Source organism: Anoplopoma fimbria, chromosome 1, assembly GCF_027596085.1.
Source record: "Anoplopoma fimbria isolate UVic2021 breed Golden Eagle Sablefish chromosome 1, Afim_UVic_2022, whole genome shotgun sequence".
NCBI lineage: Eukaryota > Metazoa > Chordata > Actinopteri > Perciformes > Anoplopomatidae > Anoplopoma > Anoplopoma fimbria.
In genome coordinates this window covers 19,244,071-19,260,675 of record NC_072449.1, presented here as the reverse complement: position 1 = coordinate 19,260,675, position 16,605 = coordinate 19,244,071, and the positions used below count along the sequence as shown (strand labels likewise).

General features: G+C 41.8%; 1 protein-coding gene across 1 annotated transcript in view; it reads right to left on the bottom strand.

The window, feature by feature from the left end:
• The window catches only part of LOC129089820 (cell adhesion molecule DSCAML1), a 92,215-nt gene that overhangs the window by 12,268 nt on the left and 63,342 nt on the right, over positions 1-16,605 (bottom strand). The window contains exons 10-21 of the mRNA XM_054597193.1: positions 14,559-14,837; positions 12,827-12,955; positions 12,502-12,681; positions 10,925-11,130; positions 9,380-9,476; positions 9,075-9,203; positions 8,746-8,913; positions 8,392-8,462; positions 8,030-8,270; positions 4,929-5,075; positions 4,681-4,836; positions 2,501-2,640 (exon numbers count right to left, since the gene is read on the bottom strand). Of these exons, the coding sequence (XP_054453168.1) occupies positions 2,501-2,640; positions 4,681-4,836; positions 4,929-5,075; positions 8,030-8,270; positions 8,392-8,462; positions 8,746-8,913; positions 9,075-9,203; positions 9,380-9,476; positions 10,925-11,130; positions 12,502-12,681; positions 12,827-12,955; positions 14,559-14,837 (1,943 nt within the window). The remainder of the gene's footprint in view (positions 1-2,500; positions 2,641-4,680; positions 4,837-4,928; positions 5,076-8,029; positions 8,271-8,391; positions 8,463-8,745; positions 8,914-9,074; positions 9,204-9,379; positions 9,477-10,924; positions 11,131-12,501; positions 12,682-12,826; positions 12,956-14,558; positions 14,838-16,605) is intronic.

The following is a 16,605-nucleotide window of genomic DNA, read 5'->3' as shown; positions in this document are numbered from 1 at the left end:
TGGGGATGAAGGTACATAGGGTCTGGGGCACGTCACATTATGATAAGGCGAAAAGAGCTGGAGGGATTGAGGATAGGAACTGCTGGAGAGAGAGGCGGGACGATTAGAATGTGGGAAGAAGCCCACTCCCTCTCCTCCGCTGTTCTCCTCAGGGAGGGGAAACAAAGATATGAGACAGAGGAGAACAATGGGGGACAGACAAATGAGTCAGTCAGAGATATCACAAACAGTCATACACTAATGAGGCCTATCTACTACAGGCATCAGTAATGACAGAGATGAGAGGAGAGGAGAGGAGCCCAATAAATGATGCACACAAGCAAGCACAAATACACATGCACAAATATACTGACACACACATACAGTGGCATGACCTGGAGGTGGATGTGTAATTGCAGTGTGTTTAAACCCAGCCATGTGCAGGCTGTCTAGACATATACGCATCACAGTCCCTTAAACATATGCACACACAAACACACACAAACTCTCTTTTTTACTGCCTGCCAGTCACTTATCATCTACCCACCAATTACACCCTTATTCCCTCAAATCCTAGCCTTCATCTACTCCTCAGGTATCCCTACACCCAGGTACACACACACACACACACACACACACACACACACACACACACACACACACACACACACACACACACACACACACACACACACACACACACACACCAGCTCTGTCTGTTTCTTTCCTGCTGGCCTCCGATATGAATAGAATACCACCAAAAAATAAGACACGGACACAAATTTAACACACACAGAGCAAGGTACTATGTAAAACTCACTGCCGCCTTCAAAAGCACGTTATACTCCTGTTTGACACTGGCTTACATTTCTGACTGACAGACGTTCATGCACAGGTGCAATGAAGACTGCAATACAAGTGTCAAATGGTTTGAAGAGAGTCACTAAACACAGAGGCATGTAAAACTGCAAAGACACTGCAGTGTTGCTGAGCTCTGTCCTAGCCTGCTGGGTTGTTGTCTGCAGAATGGTTTATTCTGGGCAAATAGATTCCAGTATTCATGTTGTTTTTCACATTTATGAGCAGGCCATCATGGTGGATCCATTGGGCTTTTTATTACTTCACTGTGTTCCCTGTTCATCATCCATTCCTCTTGTCTCTGTCCTTTCTCTATTTTCCTCTCTGCCTATCCTTTTACCCCGCTGCGCCATCCTTCCCTTCCCCTGCTGCCATCACTCTTCATCCCTCTCCTCATTTCCCTACCTCTCTCCACATTTGCTTGTCATCTGTGGGCCCAATCCTTGCTTTTCCTTCCATCAATCCACCAGTACCCGCCTCTGTTTTACATCCTCTCTGCATTTCTCCCCCTGACTCAAATGTATATCAATGTCTTCTTCTACTCCTCTCTGTACATTTGTCTCTATAGTCTGCACTGCATGCAGTGGTATGGACGAAGGGATGGATGGATGAATGGGTGGGTGGGTGGTTAGATGTTGGGAGGGAGGAGTGACAGAGTGTGTGTTGCTGTAACGGATATTAAAATATTCCTCCGGCGTGGAGATAGCGGTGATCCGGGGAACGATAGAGAGAGATAATGAAAAGAGGAACAAAAGTACTCCCCGCGCAGTGTGTCTGACCCCCCTATCCCTCCTTCCTTCTCTCTAGTCGCACTCATTTACATAGTAATCATCGCAAACTCTGCATGGGGGCTTCAGAGAGAGAAAGAGAAAGAGATGGATAGACAGAGAGAGATGGGTCCCCAGATACAGAGAAAGAGAGAGAAGGAGAGAAAGATGGATAGATGGATGGATGGATGGACAGATAGATTTTGTGAATGACAGAGAATAAGGTGAAAATGCATGCATATTCTAGATAGGTATTTATATGGCACATTTGTGTGTGTAAAAGGATGATATATTTCTTGCCTTTGAATGGACACTTCACAAAAACATGAGTTGCATACATATATATGTAGAAACCTCTATACGCATGGTGTGGTACATTTATGTGTTGTGTGTGTGTGTGTGTGTGTGTGTGTGTGTGTGTGTGTGTGTGTGTGTGTGTGTGTGTGTGTGTGTGTGTGTGTCTGTCTGTATGTAAGAGAGTGTGTGTTTCCTGTCGGCTTGTTTTCTGCCCTCGTTGATGAACAGATGAGGTTGTCCTGGCAACGTGATGAGACGCAGATATGTAAATGAGGCTGGAGGGCGAGCTTGCACGCACACACACTGCGGTATTAGGAGCTCATTTCACACACACATCTTGCTGATACTGCAGCACTAGACCACACACACTGAGAGACACACACACGTCCACAAACACACAAATGCAGAGCAGCGTCATAGTTGAATCAATTAAATCTATCTTAGCATCAAATAAAAAGTATAACAGAAGCTGTATTCTGCATTAATAAAGGATGATTCCCCCTTAATCACCAGCCATGTTTGGATGGTCGTCTTCCCCCCTTTTCCTCTTTCATTCTTTTCTCAACCATGAAACTCTCAGCACCCCTCTTCTAACTTACTGGTTGGCCAGAGCCGGGGCTGGAGCAGTAGATGGTGTATTTGCGGATGATTCCATTTGGCTTGTGAGGAGGTAACCAGGACACCACGACACTGCTGGAAGATGAGGGCACAGTTTTGATGCCAGCTGGGGGTCCGGGGTCTGAATCATGAAGGGTAGTAAAGAGAGAAATGGAGGGCAGAGAAAAACGTAAACCAATTATATCTGTCTGCAGGTACATTCAACAAAATGAATAGCTTTAATAGGTGTCTGTCTGTATATATATATATATATATATATATATATATATATATATTTATATATAAATATATATATATATACATATTTTATATATAATTATTTGATCATCACAGCCTTTATTTGGCAATTTAGCTTGCATAATTGGTGTGCATGCAGACTAGGGTTGTAATTTAAATGAATATTGATTAATAAGATCTATCTTAATTTTTAAGCAAACATGCCAAACATTGACTGTTTCTGGTTACTCAAATTGTTTTGGGCTGGCATTACTACGACATTAAACTGCCTATTTTTACACTTTTGGTTTGACAAATAAAGCAATATGAAAAGGCCCGCCTTTAGAGGGCATTTTTCAAACCAAATAATTAATGTCAAAAATGATTGGCAGATCAATTAATACGCACTGCTTTATTTTAATTTTGTTTGTTCTGCACCTGTTTCCACCTAGGGTTGGATGTGCACTCTAGCAACCTTCTTTTCATATATATCATGTTGCCATATGGACAACTTATTGTGCATTACTGTTTACTAGAACAGATACTCGCTTGTATAAAAAAAATTATTTAATATATACTTTTTAAAAATAAAACCCCAGTATATGCTGATATGATAGAATGGTGTACTGCAGCCGATGATCTGTGAAGGATTCATGGTTTATTTTTAATGTATTTGTTCCCATCAGAGGTAAGATGATCATTACTTTAAGATCAACAAAAAAGGTCAAGCATGTAGTGTGTGTCTCTTGGTGTAACAGGAATGACTATAATCACCTAGAAGGTTTAAACATCCTGAGACAAAACGCAGTAATTCAAAGTAGCCCAAACATTCTGTGATAAACATTAAATCCACAAATGAACAACCAAATGCCTTGGGGTTCTTGGAAAGAGCATGAAAGATAACTTAATCATGAATCTCTCTTCTTTGCTCCTGTGCTTACTGTCTTTGTGACAGATGCAGAGAAAGGCAGGCTGAGAATTGTCTGTTTGCACAATTCCACTTCAAACACTTTTCCATATGCTGCAGACACAGCGGAGGACAAAGGGAGGGAGAGACCGAGAGACCGAGAGAGACATCGAGCGTTGAACGTATGTGAAGAGGTTGCCCCTGGACACAGTGTCAACCCGCATCAGGGCAAAAGAGAAACTCAGCTTGCCCCTTATTAGCACACACACTCACCCACACCCACACACACACTCGAAGAATAACACAACAAACGTATTTGAAGAGCTATTTCAGTGAGACTGGCTCATAAAATGGAGATATAGTGAGGAAGAGAGAATAAAGGCCTTTTTCTGAAATGGCTCTTCTTAGAATCTCTGCCCCCTCTCTCTCCTACACTCCCTCTCTCCCCTCATTTTCTCCATCTCCAGACGCCTGCCTCCTCCTTTGCCTGGCCCCAGGGAGGGAGAGGAGAGGCGGATACGGATGTAATCCACAGCCCGCCAGTGTAAGCACAAAATTAATTCTCTCTAAGCCACAAAGAATTAATCCCTCTCCTTGTGCTGGGTGGTAAGCTAGACTTGCACACAAACAATAGCGCATCTACACACACATGCACCAGCACATGCACACCAATGCTAAGACACGGTACACATTCAAACACACACTTACCACCCTCCAACACTTCCGCATATTCACATGCACAGACCCACACCCTTAGGCTCCTTAACCACACACTCTCACACACACTTTTTGGCTTCTTAATTCTCATTAGCACTGGTAATGGCACATCAGAGCACAAAGAGGTTTTAATCAACAACATCAGCCTTACAAAGACCCACCCCTTAACCCCCCTGGCTCTCTGCCTCCCACTCTGCGGCCTAAACCAAAACCAAAAACCCTTAGACCTGCCCCAAAGGTGTGGTTAAAGCAAATGACATAAGGATCAGTTCATTTTTTGGTTTATCTGTGTGGAAAGATCTTATAAAAATGTGGACTCACAGTCTTCACGGGTTTGGATGTACAGGACGTTGCTACGGACACCGTCTCCAGCCTGGGTGTAGGCCAAGACCTGGATGCTGTAGTTGGTAAACTTCTCCAGGCCTCTGAGCTCCACCTGCTCCTTGATGGTTGTGATGTTTTGCATTTCACCCCATTCTAAAAAAAAGGGCAGAAAGATGTTCAGACCAAGGGATGAGCTGTTACCAATCATGTAGTCACAAGTAAGATGACAGACACACTCCACACACCTCCATCCGGAAAGACAGCCCAGAACACGACACGATAGCCCTTCAATACGCCATGCAGTGTCATCCTGGGAGGCTCAGCCCATGTGATCACTGCCTCGTCTGATGTTACAGAAATGGCTCGAATGTTCTGAGGAGGCTGGCTGGGCACTGAAGACAAAGAGGGACAGAGAAGAGAAAAGTTAAGATAAGTTATCTGAACGCTGTACCTTTAGTTTTTGTCTAGCATTAAGTAATTCAGCTTAATTCTAAAAGAAAGGACTGTTCACTGGGTGAAAAACAATCGCACTGCTTGAGGACAGAGCTAAACAGATAAAATAGATAAATTAAGAAATACTTTCATCCTTTAATTTCCAGTTTTCTTATACACCTTAAGTCGCAGTTACCTTATTTAAAACTGTAATAACATAAGACATATATTCTCATACATCAGCTTTTACCAGCTCTTTGTTGAAGGTGTATGATGTTTAAACTGAGTGAACTATTAAACACAATCTTCAAAAAAGTTTATATTTGTTTTTTGTTTCATTAAATTTAAATGAATATCCCCTTTAAGTAGCTTTAAGGTAAAACATTTTTTTTGCATTATTTTATACACATTTTGCAAAGATATCTGACATATTTGGGATCCTTGAATATTTTTGGATCTCTACTACAATTTAAAGCGAAGCTCTGTAGGTTTGAACAGTCTGTAATGACTCGTAGCTTGCCTTGTCAGTGGGGTTTAGGAGGTTAGAAATTGGGAAGATGTCGATTATTATTTATGTTAAAGCAAAGATTGCCATTGTCTCCCAAAAAATTAGGATTGCATTGGCTAGCTGATAAATAAATAAATAAATACACCGTCTCTGAAACCCTAAATTTCCATATCAAACCTGAGGTGAGTAAACAGGCAAGTGATACATAAAAAGCTCATAACATGCTTCCAGCCTGATGTATAGGGCCATCTCTACAACCACCATCTCTCTTTCTATGCACAAGCCTCCTTCTGTCCCCACCAGTCCAGGTGTCTCTTCTATTGGCTACTTCTGACCATTAGTCTTTCAGGCTTTGAATAACGCACACTGTTGAAGAAGAACAGAAGTCAACTTGTGAGAGAAGGAGGGGCAGGAAGAGAGGAAGAGAGCTGAGTGAAAGACAGAGAGCAATGAAAGAGAGAGATTGGGCCAAGTCCACCAGGGAATTTCTCTGCAGCTGGTGAAGAGAGAGGAGGTGGGGAGGAGGACAGAGGAAGGGAGGGAAGGGAGAAAGGAGGATTAGAAAGCTGAAAACAGGGTTTTGCATGAATAAACCTTTAGGCTAAATAATTAGTAGGCAAAAAAACAAAATTTTCCTCCCTTCACAGTCCCACCTTTATGAGAAGAGATATAAGGACAGAAAGAGGATATGAACAAAAATGTGAGCAGGATCCAGATAAAGGAACGCCGATACATGAGGGGTTAAGAAAAAAGTATATCAAATCAGTGCAAAGGTTGTTCATCTATAAAATAAAATTAAAATTGCATAAATAAGTGCATAAGTTTTGACCCGCAAAAAAAGATGGAGAATACAGGAACAGAAATAATGAAAGGCAGTTTTGGACTGGGGCTACAGGGATGAGGAGATGGGGGTGAGGGGCAGAGGAAGAAGGGAGGAAGAGAGTTAAAAGCAAAGGGGACAAGAGAAGGGCAGAAAAAGATGAAAAGAGGGAGCGGAGAGACAATACGCTCAGCTGTGGATAATTACAGCAGGAAGCAGTGAAGGGAATGAGAGAGCGAGAGGGACAGACAGAGAGACAAGCTAATTATAATTATTTTTAGTATGCTTGTTGTTATCACTATTATCATAATGGCCATCAATATCACTGTCGCCACGGTGACAGCCATAGGGAAGAACTAGAGGGCTCTGTCTGCTCTGGACCAATGGGGTTCAGCCAACTGTTCGCTGTGTTTGTGTTTGTGTGTGTGTGTGTGTGTGTGTGTGTGTGTGTGTGTGTGTGTGTGTGCGTGTGTGTGTGTTTGTATGGGGAGATAAAACAAACGTTGCCGTTTGATAGAAATTGAGAAATGTGGAATGTATTGAATTTCTTCTTACAGATTGATTGAATTAACGGCAGCTCAACAATAAAGAACAAACAGTACAAGAAGAAGTCTCTTTGAGATAATATGAAGATCATGACTTTGAGATGGGAATTTTCTTTCTTTTAAAGATCTATTTATCGGTGTGTTGTTAACATATTTCAGCATGTCTGGGATTTATTTTTTTGGGCTCCTCAGTGGCCAAAAGTCAATTGATGCTGGAGAAAATATAGCTTCACTAAAATGAATCAATGGAAAATATATATTTTTGGGGAATATTTCTTCATAGCCATGCAAAATATGGCTCTAGTAAGTTCTTTCAGTAATTCCACCAAGTTTGTTTGCAGATCTCAATTAAATTTGGTAGAAGGTAATGTGGTAAAAGCAAGAGATCCGTGAGGGGTTCAGATCTGGATAAAGATGTGGTGTAATTCCAGAAAAATATTTCTCTCAAAAGATTTTATTAAGATTTAATTTTTGCTATTTTGGGTTAGGCTTATATATTGTCTGTCTTCATGTGTATATTTTTTTTGCATACCTACAGCCAGATTCAGATTACAAAATGTCTAAACATTGTTCAGGATTGTATAGCCTAGGAAGGAGTTTTTGCTCCCTAAGTGCTTTTTTGGTTCATTCAGTCATTTGTTCCGCTGCTGAATGTGTGCTGTGTCTGAGACTATGTGTGTCCTTGGTATTTGTGTAAAGCATTTGGATGCCAGCAGTCAACATTCAGTCTTGTTGAGAGGAGAGAGAGAAAATGTAGTCATTTTACAAAGCATGGCATGATTTGACATAGATCAGACCGCGAGACAGCAAAAAGAACAATGGCAACAGAAAAGGGGCAGCAACTATGGATCAAAGCCAGAGGGTTATATTTCATAGGTCTGACGGTCAATTCTTCCATTCAATTTAATGCACCATACTGCTTAACCTTATTCCCCTTATTACTACTGATCATTAATCCATATTAACACACCATGCGGCAATACATGCCCTTTCATAGATGCTGAGATATGTTGTATGTGCGCTGTTTATTGTGCTTCTCACCATCTTCAAGTGTTGTAGCATTGATCTCTGAGCTAGAGGGCCCTGTGCCGGCTCTGTTGAAGGCCTGGACAACCACACCATACTGGGCAAACTTCTTCAGGTTGTCCAGGGTGTAGACCTCACTGTCTCCAGTGGCCTTCATCTCCACAATGCTGTATTGACCGTTACTGCCTGGGCCGTTCTCTCTGTAACCGATCTGGTAACCCCGGATCACCCCGTTCTGAAGCTCCTTCCTGGGAGCCTGGAGAATAGAAAATTGAAAAATATTACTATTCATATAGTGTGTAACTATTTAGAAATATTTACAAAAAATATTTGAAGAAGTACATAGCTGTTAGAAACAGAAAATTCTTATACTTTACCTTCCAGGTGACCCTGATACTCTGAGAGGTTACCGGCTGCAGGATCACCTCCATAGGAGGACCGTCTGGCTCTGCAGACAGTGAGAGAGACAGAGAGACAGAGAGCAAGAGAGCGAGAGAGAGAAAGCGAGAGAGATAGAGAGAGGGGTTGAGGCAAACATTGGATGTCTTTCATGTTTTCAGTAAGTCTCATGGCCTAAATATTCTAATCTACAACCTTCAAAGATGTTTTTCTCGGTTTTATTGAGATGGAATTTTAATACAAATATTCAAGGACAAATGCGATGTCGACACAGATGCAGTGAATAGGAGCTAAGGCAACAATCAAAAGTGCAGGGCTTTCAAGATACTTACGTGCTTCCTCTGTGCTGATGGTGAGTTCCTTACTGGCCTCGCTCTTGCCTATCGCATTGTAGGAGTACATGCGGATGCTGTAGACAGAGGCAGGGTGAAGGTCCACTATGTTTGCCTGATTGTTGGTGGGGGAGATGTTTCGAGTGGCATGCTTCAGCTCCCAGGAATCTGCCAAAAATTGTATTTTGATATTGACAGTGAATTTCAATCCATTCAGTAGTCTTTAAAATAAAGAAAATAATCACCAACAGCTCAGCATACTATTCCACTGTTGGATTAACTTTTCTATCTTCATTTTATGTAAAATGAAGAACACACTCTTCACTAACCTGTCTTGTTTTTATACTCAATATCGTAGCAGGTAATGACACTGTTTCCATCAAATCTCTGTGTCCATCGGAGATTCATACTGCGATCTTTCACTTCTCGCACCTCCAACTCCGGAGGGTCTGGGGGCTCTGAGGATATAAATGAGAGGGCATGAGCGGAGGGAGGAAGGAAAGATCAAGGAGGGAGAGGATAGCACCAAAAGAGAAACAATTTTGGTTGGAAAGTGGGACAAGCAGGTTTATGTGGCTTTTATCAATAAAAAGAGGAGAGGGTACGTGCATTTGTACAGAAATCGTTACAGTACCTTGCACAGTGAGCTGGATAAGGCCACGTCCTTCTCCATAAGAGTTAATGGCATGACAGGAGAAGAAGACTGAATCCTCACGCTCTGCTGGCTTTAGCTGTAGGGAGAAATGTAGAAAGACAAATGTCAAAGAGACAAACAACTCTATCTTTGTGTGTAAAGTACACCTTTGTAATGGAGAAGGCCCTGTGAGAGTTTTTCCTCTACCATGCATGTTTGGTATTTAGGTGACCTACTGGGATTTGCATTGGGAGGAGAGGTGCAATAAGTCACCAATCCAGGGGTACACTGTATTTTTAGTGTCAAGATTCACTTTTTGTGCACCATTTGCCAGCCTCCTGCTTGAAAATGATCAAATAAAGCACCCTCTATGCTAGTTTTGGTACTTAAGCTGGTGAACGTGTATCCTCAAAAAGACTTCATCACCAGGCTGCAGCAACTGCATGCATCATATCCAGCTTTCCTATGATATATACCACAGAAAGCATTTCATTTTTTTAATGCAGTAGAGGTAGACTTGTGGCTGACATGACCAAACTGGTGTGGTGGAGCAGAATCTTCACTTCTGTTTTGTCCAGAAATGTGGGTTTAATTCAAAAATAGAAATTATGTTTTTTTTAATCATATATAAGACTGCTGTATAACAACTCTGGATGTCACAAGATGAACATTAATTTCCCTTTTCGAGATGTTGGTCGGTAACCTGACCCACCAGATGGTTTGTTGAACAGAACCATCTTAGAATCCTTCATTGGAAAATGTTTGGAAAAGGGCAGGCATTTTCATAAAATATTTGGCAGGTGATTGGATGAACCATCTGTCAATCAAACTTTTGCCAGTTGGGAGAAGAGCCATAACATCTTCTCTATTAAGAAAAGCCTTCAGTGCCGTTATTTGCTTCTCTTTTCAATGAATAAATAATGTCCGGTTCCGATAAAACTGATGCTATGGCAGCATCTACTCTAAACTCTTCAGGGTTGCCATTGTCTTTAATAATGGACAGTCGCCTATGTTATCTCACACAGGCCTAAGACACGCCTGTAGACGGCAATAGCTACTAACTGGACCCTGATTGGTCCAGTCAATGGCTTCCCAGACACAAACGGATTACTTGAAGCCTGACAAGATGTATTTTGTGTGGTATGTGATCCCGTGATTCTTGTGTAATCTCATGATATCGTGAGAATCCAGTTGCCTCCAAAGGCAAGCTAGTCGGGACTCCAATACCAAACTGATAATATCTTGTGGTGGGGAGAACACTGATGTTAATCAATTAGATAGCCCATGACTGCTACAAAGCTTTATTAACCTCTAAAACACGGAAAGGAGACAGATATGATAGTGGACTCTCATTTCACTGAAATTTCACACACAATAATGGTGAGATTACAGCAAACTACAATGATCTTTGCACTTCCTTGAAAAACAGCGCTCAAATGGACAATAGAGTAGGAGCTATATATTTGTCAATTGAGTAAGAGTCATAAAGATATTGCTGTCTTATTTCATCAATTAGATGCTCTGCCATAGGTAAGAACTTCTTACCTTGAGTGTAGACAACACCTCGTCTGTCTTCTCATTGGGACTGGTGGTAATGGAGTATCGAGGGTTACGGTCAGGGTCAATGACTGTGTCGCCTCTCTCCCAGCGGATGATGATGGGCCATTCTCCCCTGGCTGTGCAGTTCAGCTCCTTCAAGTGACCCTTCTTAGCCATGGTAGTGTTTGGGTGACTGGTGATCATAGCTGGGACTGGAAGGAGAAGGGAAATGGAGTGTGAGAAAGAGAGTAGGTGAGAACAAATGAGGGAAATGGTGACAGTAAACAGATTGATGAGGGGACATTAGATTACAGAGATAAAAGAGGGAGGGAAGGACGTAAAAGTGGAAGTAAGTGGATAAAAATAAGGGTTTAGGTGGAAAGGGAGAAGGAAGTAAAGGACCGAAGAGAGTAGGAGGGTGGGGCAGCCGGCAGTTAAAGAGGTGGAGTTCACAGTGGCCAAGTTCCAATGCAGTAGAGTAATGAAGAGCTATGGTCAATGAGGTAAAGTCAATAAACCTCCTCTCTCATTCTCCAATAGTTACTCCAGGGGTCTAGGTGAATGAACAGGCAAAAACGATACACTCTACCTTTCGTGTACACTCTAAACATAAGATCACTTACAATCTTCTCTGGCCAACACACACTCCTTTTGCACACACACGTACAATACCGATCTGAGGAGGGTTCTGCTGTTTTGTTTTCATCACTTATTCATCTCACCCTCCCTCTTTTCCTCTTTCTTCGCTGAGCGAAACAGACAGAATTGAGGGAGGCAGAGGAGAGGAACGGTTCAATCAATATCACTTACACAAGCAGGAGAGAGAGAGGGGGGGGCCCCGCAACCTTGTGATAACAGAACATGGTGAAACTAGTGGTTGTATTTATGTGTACCTGGTTATTTGTGTCTGTGTGTGCAAGTGTCAAAAGAAGCCAGAAGTACAAGCTATTTTCTAAGGTCATACAAAGTAGACTCTCTTATAATGCTCATCTTGATGTTGACAGTCTGTGCGTGTGTGTATGTGCATGCACATTTTCCCCATGCGTGTTCACATTGCATTACATAGGATGTTTCTGACAGCAAGGGCAGGATGAGAGAGATTGATTGCAGATAATGATTAAGCTGAAAGTGTTTTTGATTGTCTGTAGACAGATCCCAAGAGTCAAAAGATCAATCGCTCAGTTGCTCGCTTCCTCGCTGCACACACACACACACACACACACACACACACACACACACACACACACACACACACACACACACACACACACACACACACACACACACACACACACACACACACACACACACACCCTTCATTCTCTTGCTGTTCTTTATCGTTGTGCTCTTATGTCCATGGTCACCTTTGAGTCACCAATTCATCAGTGTGCATGTGTGTATGTTCATGCCCAGAGAGCACAGGGAGAGTAGTGCGAGCTGGTTCATTTGTTTTACACAGTTAGCAAGCGTGTGTGCGTAGAGATTGATAAAGCCGGAGTATCCCAGATGGCCTCAACGCAGTCATCTATGCCATGAGACACTCGTGCTCTGCTACATTAGCTCGTCAGAGTTTGAATACTCACTCTTAACGGTGAGGACCATGCTCTTGCTGATGTCTGAGCCAACGCCATTGGAGGCCTGACAGAGGTAGAATCCACGATCTTCTTCCAAAACATGTCTGATGAGTAGAGAGCCGTTACTCACGATCTGGATACGGCCCGTCAGAGGCACAGGGTGGTACTGCTGTGGATTCCCAATACCCGCTAGACAGAAAGAGAAGATAAGAATTAACTGTTTAGTAACTGAGGATCTCTACTTTATTAAAATTAACTACAACAATGGGACTAGCCGACAGAGGGCACATGACAGCACATACTGTAGATAAATAATGAAAGACAGCTCATTCACCTAGTGCAGCTTTGGCATGCTTCCACATGACCTTAGGAGGAGGGTATCCGTCTACTGAACAGTTGAGGATCCCAGCTTTCCCATAGATCCCATCCTGATTATTGGGCTGAACCACAAACCGAGGAGGCACTGGAGGAAGGAGAAGAGAAGTGAATAACAAGACAAATACTGAATTTTGGGGTTCTTTCCGCCACTGGAACCATATTTAATGTTTCCAGCAGGGCCGTCAAACAGTATTATAGTCAAAACATCATCAATAACACACTAGTTATAAGTGCGCAAGAGATTTTTCGGGAATTTTTCTCTCATACCAAATTCCCTCTTTCACAGCAATTGGCTTTTGCACTGCCTGTTATTTCTGTTAGATTGATGGATTTTTTGCTGATGAACAACATTAGTGAAAGCTGGTGGAGTTCATGATTTCAACTCTGATGTGGATGTTTTCGTAAGGATGGCAGACTTCTTGTATAGTGCTCTCATATACACTTACAACGCCCTGATTATTGGAGAAAGACTTCTTTTAATATTGTCATGCATATTTCCTACATGGATGGAATATAATTACAGATCAGGTGGAGATTATAATTTTGATGTGGTGTCATAATTACACTTGATGTTAATGGAACAATAATTAACCAAAACATAAAAAACATGACACTTTATATGAAAAAGGTTACCGACCCTGGATTGTATTTTATATCATATAAAGTATTTTTATGTGTATATATATATATATATATATATATATATATATATATATATATATATATATATATATATGGTCGCTCTGTATGTAGTTTTAACTACTTTATATTTTTTTTGGAATAATCTTTGGGTTTTTTGTAAAATGTTGGATAATTTCCCATCTTTGGGCCTCTAACATCTGAAAAATTCCTAGGGGAAATCTTTCTTTAGTGTAATTTCAACATACCGTACTTATTTTAGATGTGACAAGGGGACCTAAAATTATGTTGGCAGTGACAACCCAAAAAAGGTTGGTAACCACAGGTTTAATCCTAAACTTATTTTTCAAACTAACATTTAATGTAAAGTCTTAATCTGAAAAGTAACTTCAGCTGTTAAATAAATGCAGAGGAGGAAGAGGTGGTGGTGTTGAAGTAAAAAGTACCAGAGACAGCCCTAGGCATAGGCAGTATAGGGGATTGCTAGAGTCACCACTTAAAATCTTGCCTTGGGCACCAAATTGGTCTCGGCCAGCTCTTAAAAGTATCATATAATTGTAATAGTTCAGATAAGTAAAGGTACCTCAAAACTGTAGTTAGGTAGTAGAATTTGAGTTAATGTACTTTCCACCACTGCTGATTTTACATATCAAAAGTACTAGCCACAGGAAGTACTTCAGAAAGAGTTGAATAGACACTTCTGTGAGAGGCTCTGACGAGTCTGACAAAATTACTCAATCACTCAGCTTCACAGAAAGTCTACCCTGGAGGTCATGAAATTTGAAAGAAGGAGGTTGTCTAATGAAAGATGATACTCAGCTGCATTATGGGAAGTTAAGTATCCAGTGTAACCCATACCAAGGACATAGAGTCAAGTTATATAAGCCTCTGTTGCTTCCATTTAAACAACATCTTTTTAAATCTACGAAGTCATCCAACTTTATTTGAGTGCAGTACTAAATCACTGCAGTGCTATTTTAAAATAACCCTGTCCCTTTCTTAATGTCACTTTTATATTAATTATCTTCTCTCACTCCTTTCTTTCTTACCTGTTACTGTGAGCTGCCTCTCCGTGCTGACAGTAGCAGCATCATTGCTTGCAATGCAGGTGTAGTTGCCATTGTGTTTGAGCGACACCTTGGATATCTGGAGAGAGCTCATGAACTCCTTTGTGTCGATGGTGATGCCAGAAGAGGCCACGATCTCCTGCCCGTCCTTGCGCCACGTGATGCGTATGGGCATGTCTCCAGACGACACCACACAGGCAATGTACATCAATTTGCCAATGGAAGTTGGTGGAAAGTCAAATGGCTGGATCAGTGGAGGAACTGAGAGAGGCAGAGAATCGGAGGATGAAAGAGTGAGCGAGAGAGAGAGGTGAAGGAAGGAGAGTGATTGGGTGTAAGATGTTTAGAGAGGAAGGGAGAGTAAATAGAAATGTAAGAGACAAAGTAATTGAGGGGGAATAGTGAAACGAGATAAAAGAAGATGAGTAAAAGAGATAGAACAGGCAGATCAAGTGTGGAAATACATAATGCAATGGAGAGTGGGGGAGAGAAAAAGACAAGGACAGGCAACAGGGTGAAATAAAGGGTATATAGAGAGAAGCCAGAAAAAGTCAAAGAGGGAAAAAAAGATGAATGAAAACAGTTAGAGGGTTGTTTAAATGAGCCGGGTTAGTAAGAGGTGAAGACAGAGATTTGAGGCATATATGAATAAGTGAAGAATAAAGAAAGAGAGAAAGTCAGATGTAAAGACACAGGGAGAATATGGGTAGACACACATTTGAAGATTTGGGGGCACCGAAAGGACATGGGGTGGGAGGGTGAGTGATGCAAAGGGAGAAGAGGTGGAGGGAGAAAGATACAAAAGAGGGAGACATTAAGAGAGAGTGAGATTTCTTTTAGAGGACATGGATCAGAATCAGAATAACTTTCACCTGACAGGCTAATTGGTAAACTAGTGGTCTATCTGTCTGATTCCTTGAGTCTCTCATCTAAGCCTGGACCCAAAAGCTTCCAAAACACTACAGCCTGGCCCACTAGCCCCCTACCCACTCTGTAGCCGTCTGTGCCCCCTACCAATCCTTCCACTCCATCCCACCCTGCTCAAGCCAGCCCATAATAGCTGCTCTAATTAGAGCCCCATCCGCAGGGGGAAGAACGGTGTTGCTATGGAGAGCGGCCGAGGTGATGGCGGTGGTTTCGAGTGGAGGAGGAGGGGAGGGTGGTGGTGATGGTGGGGGGGTTACAGCTGAGACATCTGGGGGATTTAATCTGGGCCTCGTTAAAATTCATCTAATTAAATCAGAGACATGACAAGCACACATTCATACAAGCACATACCCACACCCGCATGCAGCCAATGCACGCACAAACAAGCATGTGCATGTCCAGGAAAGCACACTTTTGTACACGCATGTGCATGTATGCACAGAAAAAAACTATGAAGACATACGAAAACCAAAAATGTCCCACAGCTGCTAGTGTCAAGTCAAAAAAACCCACACAACCCAAACTCACAACTTCCTAAAACTAACATGTCATGCTATCATGCTATGCGGAGAGCTGAGCAAAATAGCATACAAACATGCAGAATTTATTCAGCACACCAACACACAATGCAATTCACACACATTTATGCATGTGTATGGCATGCACACACACAAATCGTGCTCTATGTAATTGCGGAGTGGTTGAAAGAGCGCACTCGGCCACTCCGCCCCTTAATCAGGGGTTATTAAAGGCAATGCATACAGCTTTCTTCTTTCCTCTCTCTCTGTTTCACTCACACCCTCCTGCTTCAAAATCAGTCCTACTCACTCTCCATCCTTCTTACAATCACCATCTTTGACATTCATATTTTTTTTTTCTTGCATTTTTAACATTATGGCGCAGTAAAACCCAGCTAGACTCATTTAAATTACAATTCTATAATAACTTTACTAACAGTGTATTCACTTCATTGGGGAAACCTCTAAACAGTGCATATCATTTACAACATATAGCAAACTAGCCTATGCATGCTACTGTGCTGTGCATGTTTTCAGAGATATCTGTGTGACTTTCATCCTAGCCAAGTAAAAGAAAGTGTGAA